This window comes from Dama dama, chromosome 23, assembly GCF_033118175.1.
Source record: "Dama dama isolate Ldn47 chromosome 23, ASM3311817v1, whole genome shotgun sequence".
Lineage (NCBI taxonomy): Eukaryota > Metazoa > Chordata > Mammalia > Artiodactyla > Cervidae > Dama > Dama dama.
In genome coordinates, this window is record NC_083703.1 from 32,092,938 (window position 1) to 32,107,909 (window position 14,972).

General features: G+C 38.1%; 1 protein-coding gene and 1 long non-coding RNA gene across 8 annotated transcripts in view; one reads left to right on the forward strand and one right to left on the reverse strand.

Moving 5' to 3' along the window:
* The window catches only part of CUBN (cubilin), a 282,579-nt gene that overhangs the window by 53,942 nt on the left and 213,665 nt on the right, over positions 1-14,972 (reverse strand). For all 6 annotated transcript variants that reach the window (XM_061126294.1, XM_061126293.1, XM_061126296.1 and 3 more), the window contains 4 exons: positions 11,920-12,076; positions 10,162-10,311; positions 4,008-4,208; positions 1,503-1,632 (listed from right to left, as the gene is read on the reverse strand). In XM_061126294.1, the coding sequence (XP_060982277.1) occupies positions 1,503-1,632; positions 4,008-4,208; positions 10,162-10,311; positions 11,920-12,076 (638 nt within the window). The remainder of the gene's footprint in view (positions 1-1,502; positions 1,633-4,007; positions 4,209-10,161; positions 10,312-11,919; positions 12,077-14,972) is intronic.
* LOC133044708 (uncharacterized) lies at positions 5,609-13,870 on the forward strand. Of its 2 annotated transcripts, XR_009690038.1 has the most exons (5): positions 5,609-6,034; positions 6,896-6,942; positions 10,169-10,222; positions 11,414-11,507; positions 11,732-13,870. It is a non-coding gene; the product is annotated as an uncharacterized LOC133044708 (long non-coding RNA). The 2 variants fall into 2 exon arrangements; XR_009690037.1 differs by having other exon boundaries at positions 5,615-6,034; positions 11,414-13,870.

Sequence of the window (14,972 nt, forward strand, 5' to 3'; positions counted from 1 at the left end):
GTCAATCCCGAAAACCTCATGAAGCTGGCCTATTTTGAGAGCCTTGAAAAATCTGTGTTTTACTACAGTCTACAACTTCTGCGGTACCTAGAATTGTATCTGTTTCATAGAATGCAGTTTCTTAGAAAGAATATAATAAATCGTTTTCCAAACATACTGACCTGACCTTTGACTATGGTGAGCCCCGGGGCCTATATATATATATATATATTATAGCATATGCTATAATCCTACACGTGTGAGAATCAAATATTGTGCCGTGATGGCAAATGACAAGAACTATCCCTTAAGCTTCCATTCTGAGCAGGCGATCCCTTCACAGACCTCTTGCTCCTCTCCATCTAGCAGTTGTTGTTTATGCTTTTGTTCTGAGGACTTAAAAGTTTTTTTGGCTCTGGGGCATGGCGTCCTTAAACAGTCTCAGGTGGGAGCTGCAGTATTCAGGATTCAGCCTGTAGCCCCTCCCCGTCTGTTATAGGAATCAAACCTGATGAGACCTGTCTTACAGTCCAAGGACCCATTTGATATGTGAGTCTCTGGAGGTAAACTGAAGAGAGTTTATGACTTGGGGGAGAGAATGTGATCATAGTCACATAGGAAGAACGGAGGTAGGAGGAGTCCTAGCCCATTAAGCGTCTATAAAAAATTCTATATTGCCATAAACTACAGCAACTTTCAGAGTTTTCCACCACATGCTATATATCACTGAAATACAGGAGTTAGAAATATATCATCTTGGATGACAACAATTGTGAACTTTATCACTTGGAGAACTGCAGGTTAGTTTCCCTTAATCAGTCTTGTTGGAAGTAGGCAGGATCAGGGGAGAATTCACTGATGATATAAGATACCTTGTCGAGGAACAGTTTAGAAATATTCTGAAACAGGAATAAAATGAATTTCTTAAGTAGTTAGAAAATTTACCTTTTGAGAGAGAGCATATGGAAGGATAAAGGACATGATTTGGGGAGGAAATCTGATAAGGATTTTTTTTACTTTTCATTTAATAGCGTATCACTTTGGGAAAGTTATGTGATACTCCTGAGCTTCAGTTTTCTCTTCAGTACAGTGAGATTAATAATATATACCTCATCTGATTGTATGAAGAACTAAGAGAATGGTGCAAGTGGTCATTAAAGTTCTTCGTGTATTATATGTGTCTCCAAAATGAAAACTTCTTTCTCTTGCCCTCCCCACACCCTTTGAGATAGGCTTATAACATTGCACCCCATTATATAAACTCCTTTAAAATGGTTTGAAAACTCCAACAATTGTTTGAGCTGGTGGAGTGCCTGTTTTTCCCTGCATGACCACCGGTTTGTGTGGAGGGTAGGGAGGCCATGTCCTAGGCTACCAGGACCACATCACAGACTTGCTTTCTCTTCCTCCTGATTCTCATATGTACCTCCAATGAGCATCAATACTCTGCATCATTAAAGGAATATCTTCTCTGTAAACAGAGCTGAAACAGTTTTCTCAAGAAAGTAATGTGTCTTACGTACTTGAGCTGGATGACTCTGTCGCTCCTGACAGTGATGGTGTAAAGACAGTGCATGTTGTCAGGGTAGTTGGAATAGGTATACGAAGGACTCTTGATGACTCCAGTGGAGAGATTGAACACACCACCGCAGGCTGGGACAGAAGTGGGGGATATGCAGAGAATGATTACAATTCGAAGCAGAGGAAAGTCATTGTCAGACATTCTTTACTATGTTACCCCCAAGAGAGACGATAATCATTTGTCTTAGAGCAATATAAATCTCCCTTTATTGTGTTTACAAATAATTCATGCTTTTCCACTACCATGAAGGGAAGAAACAGTAAGAAGCAGGGAAGAATGCTTCAAGGCACCTCTTGGAATGGAATAAGTCTGAGTCCAAAATAATGGCCAGCGTGAAGGTAATGAGACAGCAGGTCCCATGTGTTGGAATAGAACCGGCCTTCCTCTATGTTGAAGTGACAGATTCAAAGAGATGACAGTGATGGCTGGAAGTTTAGGAAAGGTGTGCTGAATGCAAGGCACATTGTGGGCTTATGAACCAGGAAGGACTATGATCTCAACATCTTAAATAATACAGATTGGAGTCTCCTGTGTCCATGATAGACTATTATAAGGTGATGTTCCAGAAATCACTTTTGGAATAATGGAGTTAAGTTTCCTTCTTGGGCTCACTAGCATAACTCTTGGGTCCTGTGTATCTCTAGCTAGTCCTGAGACTGGTAAGGACCATATTCACACAAGTTTTACTGAAGAAACAAGGCCTATCCCTTGCCCTGAGGCCAGCAATTAATAGGCCACAACCCTTAGTTATTCCTACTAGGCAATAAAACAACACCTGTAAAAATTGAATGAAATTCCATTGTAAAAAAACATAGAATTTTTATTTGTTTGACCTTGCATGTAAGAAGGATGAACTTGCATTACCCAGTGATGGAAAGTGCCCTATTCTCACTGCAGCAAGAAAGGTTTATATTTATTATATATTGTGATTCTAAAATTATAGTAAGGTTACTCATACTTTGATGATATACTGTCAATGGATGTGTTCCATTTACATCTGTTAGAAATGATAACCAAATAGTGGCTCCCATTTAAGATTATAAAGGTTATTTATTTACTTGTCTGTTTGTTTATTTTGTCTCAGCTGAGTCCACCTTGCAGAGAAAGTTATCCTCTATGCCCATAAGTATTCATGTGCTGAGACCTCTGGGTACATTTGCAGTGAGTTAAATGTTAGATTTGTGTAGCCATTATTCTATTTCATCTTGTACACAATTATGTGGTCTCTGAAAACTATGCCTAAATAACTCCTAAATTTGTCCATTGTCAGGATATGAAATTTCAATATCAATAACCCTCTTTAAATGAGACTCTCAAAATAGATAACACGAACCCTTCACACAGTGTTTTAGGAAAATGAGGGATTAAAGACTAAAAGAGTATAAAGCAGGGAGGAAACTCTCCCTAACACTAGCTGAAGCAAAAAAATAAAACAAACCACCCCTATCCTTACTCAGCAGACAACTGGGAGAAGGAATGTTCACGGTTCTATTCTGTTTGTGCCAACAGAACCCCAGAGCCACACAAAATCATACATCACAAATGGGGTCAGGACTTGGGTGGCAGCTAATGTGGACACATTGTGCAGCCCTTCTTCATGAGTAAATAAACATTTTCAGTCTCCTCTGTGGATGGGAACAATAATTTTTTTTAAAGAAAATGATTTGACTTTCTACCTTTAGCAATGGGTTTCGTCAAGTAAAGATCAAACAAACATTCTGCAAGATCTTTTTCTGGCCCATGTTATTATTGGAGTTGGGATGACATGGGGGAAAACATTTGCTGTTAGGAAATCAACCAAGTTTATTGCAGGAGAGGAAAAGGCCATTCAACACAGGGAAGTGGAGTCTTATGATCTTCAAACAAACATTGATCAATCTGTCTACTAAAAACTGAAAAGATCTTGGTAGCTACAAAGATCTTTGTCCAATCTGTGACTTCTCATCTTGCCTTTGATATAGATAAGTTGTAAATTATCATATAGTTGAATTCATCAATCTTTTTATTTGTGCTTTTCACATATTGCTAAAAAAAAAAAAAAAACAAAATTCTTTCATACCAGAAGACTATAAAAACATCCCTTACATTTTTTTTTTTCTAAATTTATAAAGCATTGCCTTTCAGCAGAGTGAAAGTCAAAAAACTTACTTTATACTACATACAAACAACTAAGTTGGCTGTTCATGCTAACTTAAATGATCAAAAATAAATCTCTATCTTCCATTTGATTTTCAAAGAGTAGTTCTGTCAAAGTTTATGAAAAAGTCCTCCCCATTTGAAAAAGGAAAATACCTAAGTATTTTTAGACCATGTATCTAATTAATAACTTTTTCCCTTAAAGTCTCTGAATCTTCAAGTTGGTCATGTATGACTCACAATTAAATCTCCTGTGGAAACTGCTCAAGAAAAAAAGAAAATTCCAAACTACATCATTACAGTCACTCACAAGTTATCCTATAGGAAAACTTGAATCCCAAGTCCGTGGTGTGTGCATTCGAGTAGAAGTTCAGCAGCATTGGACCAGAGACGGTGAGAGGGGACAGGTTGTCCTCCCCACACAGGGTCGCTAAAGGCGTGGAAGACAAGTTGTAACCCCTGATGATGTGCACGCCGTCATTGACACAGCTTCCCGTTACTGCGGAGTGAGCTGTTCAGGGCAGGGAACAACCAGAAGCAACATAAATAATAATCGGAAGCAATGTAAACGATCACACAAAAATGTGAGGAAGATTCATGCAATTTACACAGAAATTAAAATCAATAGTCATTTTGATAAGCCACTATTTAACTCGGTTTCCTGAAGGTTACTTCCACCCTAGTTACAAAGTAAGCACAGGTATGAGGAAACAGGCAGACCTTCACAAGAGGCAAATCCTACTCTGAAACAATCCAGAATTTTCTTTCTTATAAAATGACTCCTTTAATTCCATGATTATAAATAGGAACACTTTTGCCTTCTGATTGACATCTGGCAATTTTGCCTTCTGATTGACATCTGGCAATATCTGAAGACATTTTTTTTTTTTTTTGCTGTCATGTTGGGGTGTGCCACTGGCATGGAGGGGGTAGATGGATACTGCTAAATATGCTATAAGGCTCAGGGCAGCCACCCCGGCCTCCTGCCCTCCTACCACAAGAATGATCCCACCCCAAATGCTAAAGTGCTGCTAGTGAGAAACCTGTCTGTAACACTGAAGCTTATACACAGATAAGGGACTTCTACCATGAAGAGTGGAATAGAAATGCTTCTAACTGGGCACAAATCTGTGTCAGTAGAGCTCTGCGTATCACCTCACTGCAGTAGATCAAAATATCACTCTGATTCTTCAGTGGGAAGACACTTGGTGACCATAAGCATAAGAAGACCATAGGCATAAGAAGATAATGATATTAAACACTTTTCCATAATCATAGGGGAACCAATTGAATATATAATCAAAATATACACAAAATTCCCAAGTGGAATATAGTTAAATGCAACTAGATGATTGTCTTCTAGGGAGAGAAAAGAACTTAGTCAAGGTTTAAAAAAAGTTCTTCAAGAGCAAGATATATTTCGAAGTTGAGTTAATGGCCAGGGGGTAGCATTCAATCAGACATGTGAAAACTTGTCAGGAAGAGTAGTTCCCTGAAATGGAATAACACTGTTTTCATGGGCAAGAGCTCATGTCATGGGACAAGGCACTACAGCTACTCTGAATTTGATCTTCAGTCTGTGATTTGATGAATATTTACTATTGAAATCTTTGAGTATAAAATAATCCTTCATGATTTGTTTTTATGTCTATTTTCCATCCTCCTGAAAAACTTTAAAGCACATGTTATTATTTGAAATGGGTAAAGCTCTATCTAATATCTTGAAATACAATTTTTATCACATTATTCTGGGCTTCATTACAGAGAGCAATGTTCAGTTCTGGATTTCATCATGATTCCATGAACTTGGAGAGAAATGAAAGGAAGCCAAGGATGAGTAATTCGGCAAAAATAGAAACTTGTGGAATTTAGATGCAGACTTCGATTTTCTTTCAGAGTAATAGAGAAGCAGAGATTTAAGAGAGGAATAGAAATAGTGGGAAATCCTTTTTATTTAAATAGTATAATATTATAGATATGCTAAAGTCTTCCCAGTTAAATAGCAGACAGCTCTCAAGAGAGGGATGTGATTGGGGGCAGCTCTGAGTAGCTTCAGGCTGGACTCCCAGTGGAGGATGATCCCCTGGGAAGGAGAAGCAGGTCCTGGTACAGAGATCAGCTTAGCAGAGTGTGAAGGTCAAGGTCTTGTCATGCAGGCAAGCAAGGGACCTCATACAACTATACCGTCTCTGCTGGAGCCTGACCAGTTTGCATAAAACATCAACAGGAACTATTTCAGAAGAACCATTGCTCAATGCTTTCTAAAGTAGTGAATTGTGAAATGGGCCTACTTTTGGATTTCTTGAGAAACAATTGTGGAAGCAAAGAAAAGAAGAGGTAAGTAGCTGCGTGATGCCACTTTAAAAAAAAAAAAAAAACTTAGTTTAAATGGAGGAGAAATGTGGATTAAGATGGATAAAAGACAATTATCCTGCTTCTTGGAGGGAAAAAGGGGCAAAAGGAAAAAAAAATCTGAAACCAAATTTTCTCTTGTTTTTCCTTTTGGCTTTCTATTATGCATAGCTTGTAAACCAGAACTTATAAGTTAATGAAGGAAAATTAAGGCAAATATTACATAGAATTTGCCAACTGGCTGCTTTGGAAATCTAGCTCTGTTACTTGTGGGATCTTTGAGACCACCTCTGGAGGACAGAGGCAGAAAACCTCCGTGCTGTTCTCCCCATTTTCTGTATCAAGGGACTACTCTCTATTCAGTTCTTATCAAGAGATACTCTGGATTTGAGAAAAACAGAGTTTAGAATTTGCCTAGACTTGGTATTTTTTATTTAAGAATTCTAAACCCCTCATTCTGTCGCCAAGGTGAATCAATGTTATTATGCAATTTTAATGATAGAAAAACCAAGGGACAGAAGGCAAAGGTTTGCCTTAGGTTATCTCATCTGTGAAGTGTTTTCTCCTTCTATAAAGTTAAAAAAAGAAAAAAGGCCTATAATCCTCCTGTCACCTTGGAGGCATCTGCTTGGCCATGGGAATAATGAGAACAGAAAAATATACTTTTAGACCGTTCAATATTTGGGAAAGTAAAACGAGTATTTGATGACACCTGATTCCAAAATAAGTGTAAACATTAAAGGTTTCTCTCTCATGCTTTCTCATTATATTTTGTCTGTTTTTGCTGTTTTCTTTTTGACCAAAGTAACATTTTGAATTTATCAAATCTCTATTTTTATTTCACAGCTTTGGAAGACACTGTTAAGAAAACCAAGAACCATTTTAGTCTTGAGGTAATTTTAAAAGTCTTGTAAGAGCTCAAATAGAAATTTCTTCTATGACTTTTGACTTCCCTGAAATTTTATAGTTTGGTAGTGATTGTATAGAAAAGATAAGTATGTAGTTCATAGAATGACTAGTATTGGAAATGTAGTAATAAGGAGAAAGAGAAACCTATGCCAACATAAAATACCATAACGTGCTTTCAGAGCAACTCATTTTAATACAAAGTGGGTCAGTGAACATTTGTAACCTCTCTGTAGGAAAAGCATCAAAAAGCATTCAACTAGCCTGAAAGGTAAAATCTTTCCTAACCAGTTGTCAGTGTTTAGTAGACACAGCGTATGGACAAGGGTGTTTCCCTGTAGTATTTCATAGCCTGGAATAGCTCATTTTTTCCTTGACAAATTCAACTTTTGTGTCAGTGGACCACCAAAAAAAGCAGAAACAATGTTCATCTCTACCCAGTCAACACAGGCTCTGCTGGCTGCTTGGACTCAGAAATACTTTGGACAGAATCTTTTAGAAATGGTTCTATGGCCTCTAGCAGCTAGGAAGATGGATGCTCCTATAGACTGGCTCTGATTTTTCTTGAGAGCAATTCTCTCTCAGTTTTACCACAATATACTGCACATGATTTCTTCAGGCTCATTTAGAAGGGGGTGGAAGATTATTTTTACTGTAGCTACTTGCTGATGGTATTCAATGAACTATGGTATGGATATAATTAATGATAAGAATCTAATTACAAAATAAATATGATTAATGTTGCCCTTTTGGGGAATCATCATGATTCATTTAATCTAAGCCAGAAAATGACTCACTGAGCAGTTTGAAAATGCTGAGTACGTGTAACACTAGAAATGTCACAAGACATCATCATAAGGATATGATCTTATACAAAGAGTAATCTCTTCAACTGGGCAATTCTGAGCAAATCTATCAGTAAAGAAGAAATCACTGAATCTGGAAAAAACAAATATCTGTTTGCAGGTGACTCACATTAAGGGTGTGTCTGGAGATCCTGACTGGTGGCAGCAAAAAGAACAAAACAATGGCCACTCTGGGACTTCCCTGGTGGTCCAATGGTTAAGACCCTGAGCTCCTAACATAAGGGGCCCAGATTCTATCCCTGGTTGGGGAACTAGATTCTGCAAGCTGCAGCTAAGACCCAGTGCAGTCAAATAAATAAATTTAAATAACAAATATTTTTTAAATGGCCACTCTGATGAATTATGGTTCACAAGATAATGTTTCTACAGGCACGATCTGACTTTCACAAGTACTATTTTATATTTTTACAAAAATTACAGTGATTATCAGAAAGATTAAGTAGTTTGTTCAAAGTCATGTCATTAGTAAGTGGCCATTCTGGCATTGAAACCCATCCTAAAATATTAAAATACCCCCCATCCTAGGTCAGATAGTCCATAGTAAGCTCAGCTCTTTACCCTATCTGGTCAACTAAACTCAGGGAGTTACTGTTCACCCTAAATATAGGTTGCCTTCTAATCATATATATACCATTGGTTTTGGCAGTACTGTGTGTGACTATTTTATATAGTATATTTGACAACATCATCTTTTTTTGGTCTAAATTATATTGCCTATGACATTCTCGTGTTTATGGAATTTAATGAGAACAAATGCACATATAAGTGCAAAATCCAAGCCACAAGTTTCTCCCCATCTTATTAAAATAACTTTGTCTCAATTATAAAAATAATAGAAAAGGTATAATGTATGGTGATGAATTTAATTAGACTTATCATGGTGATCATTTTGCAATATATATATATATATATATTAAACCATTACGTTGTACACCTGAAACCAATATAATGTTACATGTTATACTTCAATTTTTAAAAAAGTTTTTGATAGTTCTTAACTCATAAAAGAAAACAGAAAGCCATAAAGAAGGAAATAAATATCACCTATCAATGTATGACACCATAGTAACAACTTTTAAAGTACTGCTTAATAGTCTTACAGATTTTATTTCTACATTTTATTTTAAATTAAAAAATTGGATCTTTTATATAAACTGCTTTATCTTCCCCTAATATGAATACTTTATAAATCATGAACATATTTTTATATTACTGGAATTTTGTGCTAGGAAATGCTGGGAAGATTCTATTTTACTTAGTCCATTTTTACAGTGACAGACATCAATGCATACTTGGCATTTTCCAGCAAACACTTATCAGAAGCTACAATATGTAGAGATATAGGAAAACAAGGTCATAGAAAAAGGATCCAATGAGACACGCTTTGTGTAATTTATCAACATATGAGTACTGAAATGTCATTTTTATTTTTATGAGACATAAATTTTCTGGAGGCTGAATATTGTAGAACATTTTGCTACATTTAACTTTACATGCCATGGGAGACCAACCCAAACAGAAGCAAATTTTGGTTGGACAGATGAAGCTTGGCAAATGTACAAATTAATTGTGATTTAGAAATGAAAAGTTAATTTGTAAAAAATGTTAAAATGACTGAGTGGTTGAAGGTGCCTGTCTTTTCTCTGTGGTGTGATACCACCCAATTAAATATCAAGTTGTGTCAAATGTCGTCAGAACCCAACTCAAAACCTCAGCTCCACTGGCTCTTTGCCAGCAATCAGGAGGAAGCCCAAAGGGGCGCTATGGTCAGCAATTTCCCAGTCCCTGTGGAACTGAAGAGGATGAAAAAGGAGAGGAAAGGGTGGGTATCTCACAGTTATAGTTCATGAAATTAGATCACAGATATTTATTAATGTCAATAATTCATTCACTCAACATTTATGGAGTACCTATTGATACTTTGACTCAGTGGTGAAGTTTCTCTTGCCAGTTAGTTCATTGTGTGTGTATATGTGTGTGCACACATGTGTATGACTGTGTGTGGGTACATGTACCTGTGTAGAATAAATGCAAACAAATAAATTAGAAACGATGATTAACATGTAATAGATTTCAGACTTACTTTCTTTAGGCCATTTACGTGATGCTTGTATTCTTAAAGCTCTTGCATTATTATTTTTTTTTACCTCTGGATGGAATATATAGGATGATATGTATGTTCTTAAAATACTAGATGGAATTTTATTGAAGTTTACATCAACTCCACTCTCACATCTTTCATGTTTTCTTCAAATGGTGATTTTTAGACAATCTTGGCCTCTACTTATTGCTCGTTCATTTATTTAGAACCAACTGTAATTTACATAAAAATAAACTTACCTTCCAGATGGAAAGACACCAAAGTCAAGAGGATCACGGACAGAGGACTGGCATCTATGATGTAGGTACAGTTCATGTTGTTGTCATATTTCTTTGGGTAGTTTGGAGAAACGATGTAACCTGAAGGGCTAGTGAAATTCCTCCCACATCCTACATGGGAAGAAAAAGGTATTTTCAAAACATTTGTTCTCCCAGACAACAACTCTTTATCAGTGAGGAAAGCCTCAATTTTCCTAAGCTCTCTAGAGCCAGGGTCCCCAACCTCTGTGATCTACTGCCTAATGATCTGAGGTGGAGCTGATGTAATAATAATAGAAATAAAGTGCACAATAAATTTAATGTGCTTTAATCATCCCGAAACCATCCCCCATGCCAATCCATGGAAAAATTGTCTTCCATGAAACTGGTCCCTGGTGCCAAAAAGGTTGGGGACCGCTGCTTTAAAGATATTCTCTGAGACACTCCAAATGGAAGCAATGGTAACTAAAAGAATGGAGCTCTAATTTAAAAATAAGTATGCATGCAAAATTAGAACAACATGATTTTTTAGAAAATGATGCAGAATTTTGGGCTAAGTAGAAATTTTCCCACACATCCACTGCAAATCGCTTAATTTTAAGATATTAAAGGATAACTTAGCAAAGATTGAAGAGGATTCATGTAGCTAAAGGAATAAAACTGATGAGAAGTGATCAATGCCTGATCAATAAACTGAAGTTTTTAAATACTGTATTATATTATGGAAAAACATGTTCTTCTCATTACCATTGTAATATGGCTGTAAAAATAATACCTGCTTTATAAAATGGTTGAATTTACTAATCCCAACCCTTTAACAATTTCTCACGGGATTCTCTGGTGTTAGAAATAAAGATAACTACCTTTTTTTTTTAACCAATAAAATGACATTTGTTTTTCTATAACCACTAACTAGTTAATCCACACACTCCCTAACATAGATAGAAAACAGCAGCATTCTTTTAAACTGTTAGTAACACACACACACATACACAAATACAATGAACCAAGTGAAGGCCTAAAATCAGGTCTGGGGTGCCTTTCATTAATTCCTTTACACCACCCTCTTATTCATGTCTGAATACCTGTTCACTGTGTTATTTCCTCCAATTCCTTTCATCAAACTTTTTCCTAAACAGTGGTTTGTAAATAGTGGCTTTAATTCAGTCAATAATCATATGCACCACTTTGTCTCAGTCTTGAAAACTCCCCGCCTCACTATTTTACCTGGTAGGAGTGGCCATCAGAGAAGGAAGAGAAAATCCTTAAGAAGGTGACTGTCAAGGTTGACTGAGCATGAGAATCATCTGGCTGAGAAACTAAAACATGTAAGTCCCTGGCCAGGGAAATTCTGAATTCAGACAAACTTGGAGTGAAGCCCGTGTTTTTATAGCCCAGATGAGTCCCATGCAGACAGGTAAGCGCTGTGAGCCAGGCGTGCTGATTGGCTACTAATGACGGACTTCGGCTCAATTCCTGCCCCACTGCGGATTTCAGGGTCCATTTCGGACATTCACAAGTGGCACTCAGGCCTTCTACGTCATTTCTCTAGTGATCTACGGTTGAATCTGGTTCCATTCTCACTGAATTGGAAGGAAGGGTGCACTCTCGGGATCAGGTGATTGATTCACTCAAGCCCATCCCCAGGGTTCTGACCAACTGTGGAGCAGACCTCACCTCCCCAGGTCTGCCCATGGCAGCCACGCCCTTTCTAGGACCTGCTCGTTCTGTACTACTTACGGCTCACGAAGGAAGCAGAGAAGCCCTGAGCCGGGGCCTCCTGAGACTGGAACACTGCAGTGAAGACGTTTCTGGGCGTGGTGATGGGCCCCGGGGCCACGTTCCCGCAGCTCGTGGCTAAAAGGGTCTGGCTGGACTCCTGAGTGTCGGCCCACACCTAACAGAGCCAGAAACAGGACTTAATGCCCCAGGCTTTCCCTGGTCAACAGTTAAATGTGCTCAGGCTGGAACACGACGGGCACTCAGATGTATAGAGACCGAAACACAATGGTAAATAAAACCCATGCACATCTGCAGTATTTTCTTTTGCGAACCATTTAAGCTGTTTTTGTTTTGTTTTGTTTTGTTTTTTTAGCACAGCCCATTCTTGACTCTTCCAAGGAAACTGCTCATTTTTGTGTAGACAGGCCATTTCCTTTTGCCTTCTCCTAGTTGACCTGATCTAGTTGAACTTGCCCAACCCCCAACTAAGCATTACCTAGCGCAAGAAGGCAAGAAGGGAATTGGGTTTGGATTGGTCTTACTTGACTACTCAACATTTCCTTCACATTGAATTACTCATTCTAAACTTAGCACTTGTAGGAATGTTCCTCGAACAAAGTCATAACACATCAAGCTGTTATAGGCATTGCTATTAGCAACTTGGCCCAGAGGAAGAAGTGTGAGGGAGACCAAATGCAGAGCACAGATTTACTATCAGCTCTTCAAGGTCATGTCATTTCAAGTGATTTTCAAACACTGCATATCCTGCTGTTACTCAGCTTACTGAAGTCAGATTATATTTGCCATGTATGAGATATGGGAGGTGCCTGGGGCTGGAACTACTGATAACAAGAGTGAGGATATTCTGCCAAATATCTAAGATCAAAATAAGCATCAGGAAAGAAATGCACACCCACATTTTCCCTAGCATCCCCTTTATGTCCTCCCACTCCCTGCCCTTAACTATCCAGGAAAACACTATACAGATGTTTTCTAGCCACATTCTGTACTATGTGTATTTTTAATTCAGTAAAATTATAAACATGACTTACTAAGAGATCTGCATATATTCTTTTTACAAACATCACTGAAAAGGCAAAATGATCAGAGCTAAAACTTTTATGAAAGCGTCTCAACTTCTTCAATAAGGAACTTCAAGAATCCTCAAAGGCTTATGCCTTCCTGAAGTCATTAATTATGGATCTGACATCTCTACCTTTTGGCCCCAGATCATAGGTGTTATCATGATAATAATGGTAAGGAGTTATTAAATATTCATTGCTGCTGTGTCAGTCAAGATCTCATTTCATTGGCTCGATGACCTAGAACTCTTAAATATTAGATCTACAAAATGTTACAAAACTGGCAAAAACTTTCTGACTTTTCTTAAGGTTTGTACAATTCAGCCTGGCTGCATGTGATATTTTATCACTCAAGTGATTTTTAAAAAAAAAATATGTTTATTGAGTACCTGCAGATTCACATGCAGTTGTAAGACATAGAAGAATCCCTGGTACACATTTCCCAGTTTCCTCTAATACTGACATCTCATAAAACTATCACTAATATCATAAGCAGGAGGTGGACTTGATACAGTCCACCTACCTTTCTCAATTTCCCAGTGTCACTTGTATTCACACATATGTGTGTATACATTTGGTTATACACCAGTTTAGACAGTAAGTCCCCTACACATGAAGCTTCAAGTTGTGAACTTTTAAAGAAGTGAATGTGTGTTCACATGTCCAATCACGTACGTCAGTTCACATGTCTGGTATACCTTGTCATGTGCCTGTATCCTCTACAGTGGTTGTGGTTTCATGTATTTTACTGTACAGTACTATAGAGAGTACGGTAGTGCAGTATCTTTATTTCAAGTCCAGGATGTCCAGAAGCAAGCATAAAAGCAGCAGTGATGTAGTTGGAACTACTGTACTTTTCAAGGTACTGTACTGTAAAGTTCAGTTCAGTTGGTTCATTCTCGATTCAGTCGCTCAGTCATGTCTGATCCCATGGACTGCAGCATGCCAGGCCTCCCTGTCCATCACCAGCTCCCAGAGTTTACCCAAACTCATGTCCATTGAGTCAGTGATGCCATCCAACCATCTCATCCTCTGTCGTCCCCTTCTCCTCCCGCCTTCAATCTTTCCTAGCATCAGGGTCTTTTCAAATGAGTCAGGTCTTCCAACTCTCACATCCATACATGACAACTGGAAAAACTATAGCCTTGACTAGATGGACCTTTTTTGGCAAAGTAATGTTTCTGCTTTAAAGGTGTTTATTTTTTGTGTTTGTTTTTTATGTATTATTTGTGTGAAAAGTATTATAAACCTAATACATGACAGTACTATATAGCCAATTGTATTAGCTGGGTACCTAGGCTAACTGTTGGACTAATGAAGAAATTCTTTGGCGCTCAACTTCCTTTATGGTCCAATAAGCATTGAAGAATTGATGCTTTTGAACTGTGATGCTGGAGAAGACTCTTGGACTGCAAGGATATCAAACCAGTCCATCCTAAAGGAAATCAGTCCTGAATATTCATTGGAAGGACTGATGCTGAAGCTGAAACTCCAGTACTTTGGCCACCTGATGTGAAGAGCTGACTCGCTGGAAAAGACCCTGATGCTGGGAAAGATGGAAGGCAGAAGGAGAAGGGACGACTGAGAATGAGACGGCTGATGGCATCACCGACTCGATGGACACGAGCTTGAGTAAGCTCCGGGAGTTGGTGATGGACAGGGAAGCCTGGCGTGCTGCAGTCCATGGGGTTGTGAGGAGTCAAACATGACTGAGTGACTGCACTGAACTGAATGAACAAACTGGACCTATAAACACACTCTTTGGATGGAACTCATTCATACATAGGGGACTTACTGTACCATCACCTTCAAGATACCGAGCAGCTCCAACTCCAAGGCTCCCCAGAGCTGCCACTTCTACTCATTGAGTAGTTTTTATATTCCAAGTACTGAGTACTATTTATGTTATTGTATCATATTACCTCTAATGCTAAAAACATTCCTACTAAAGTAGGAATTATTCTCTTCATTTTACAGTTGAGTGATTTA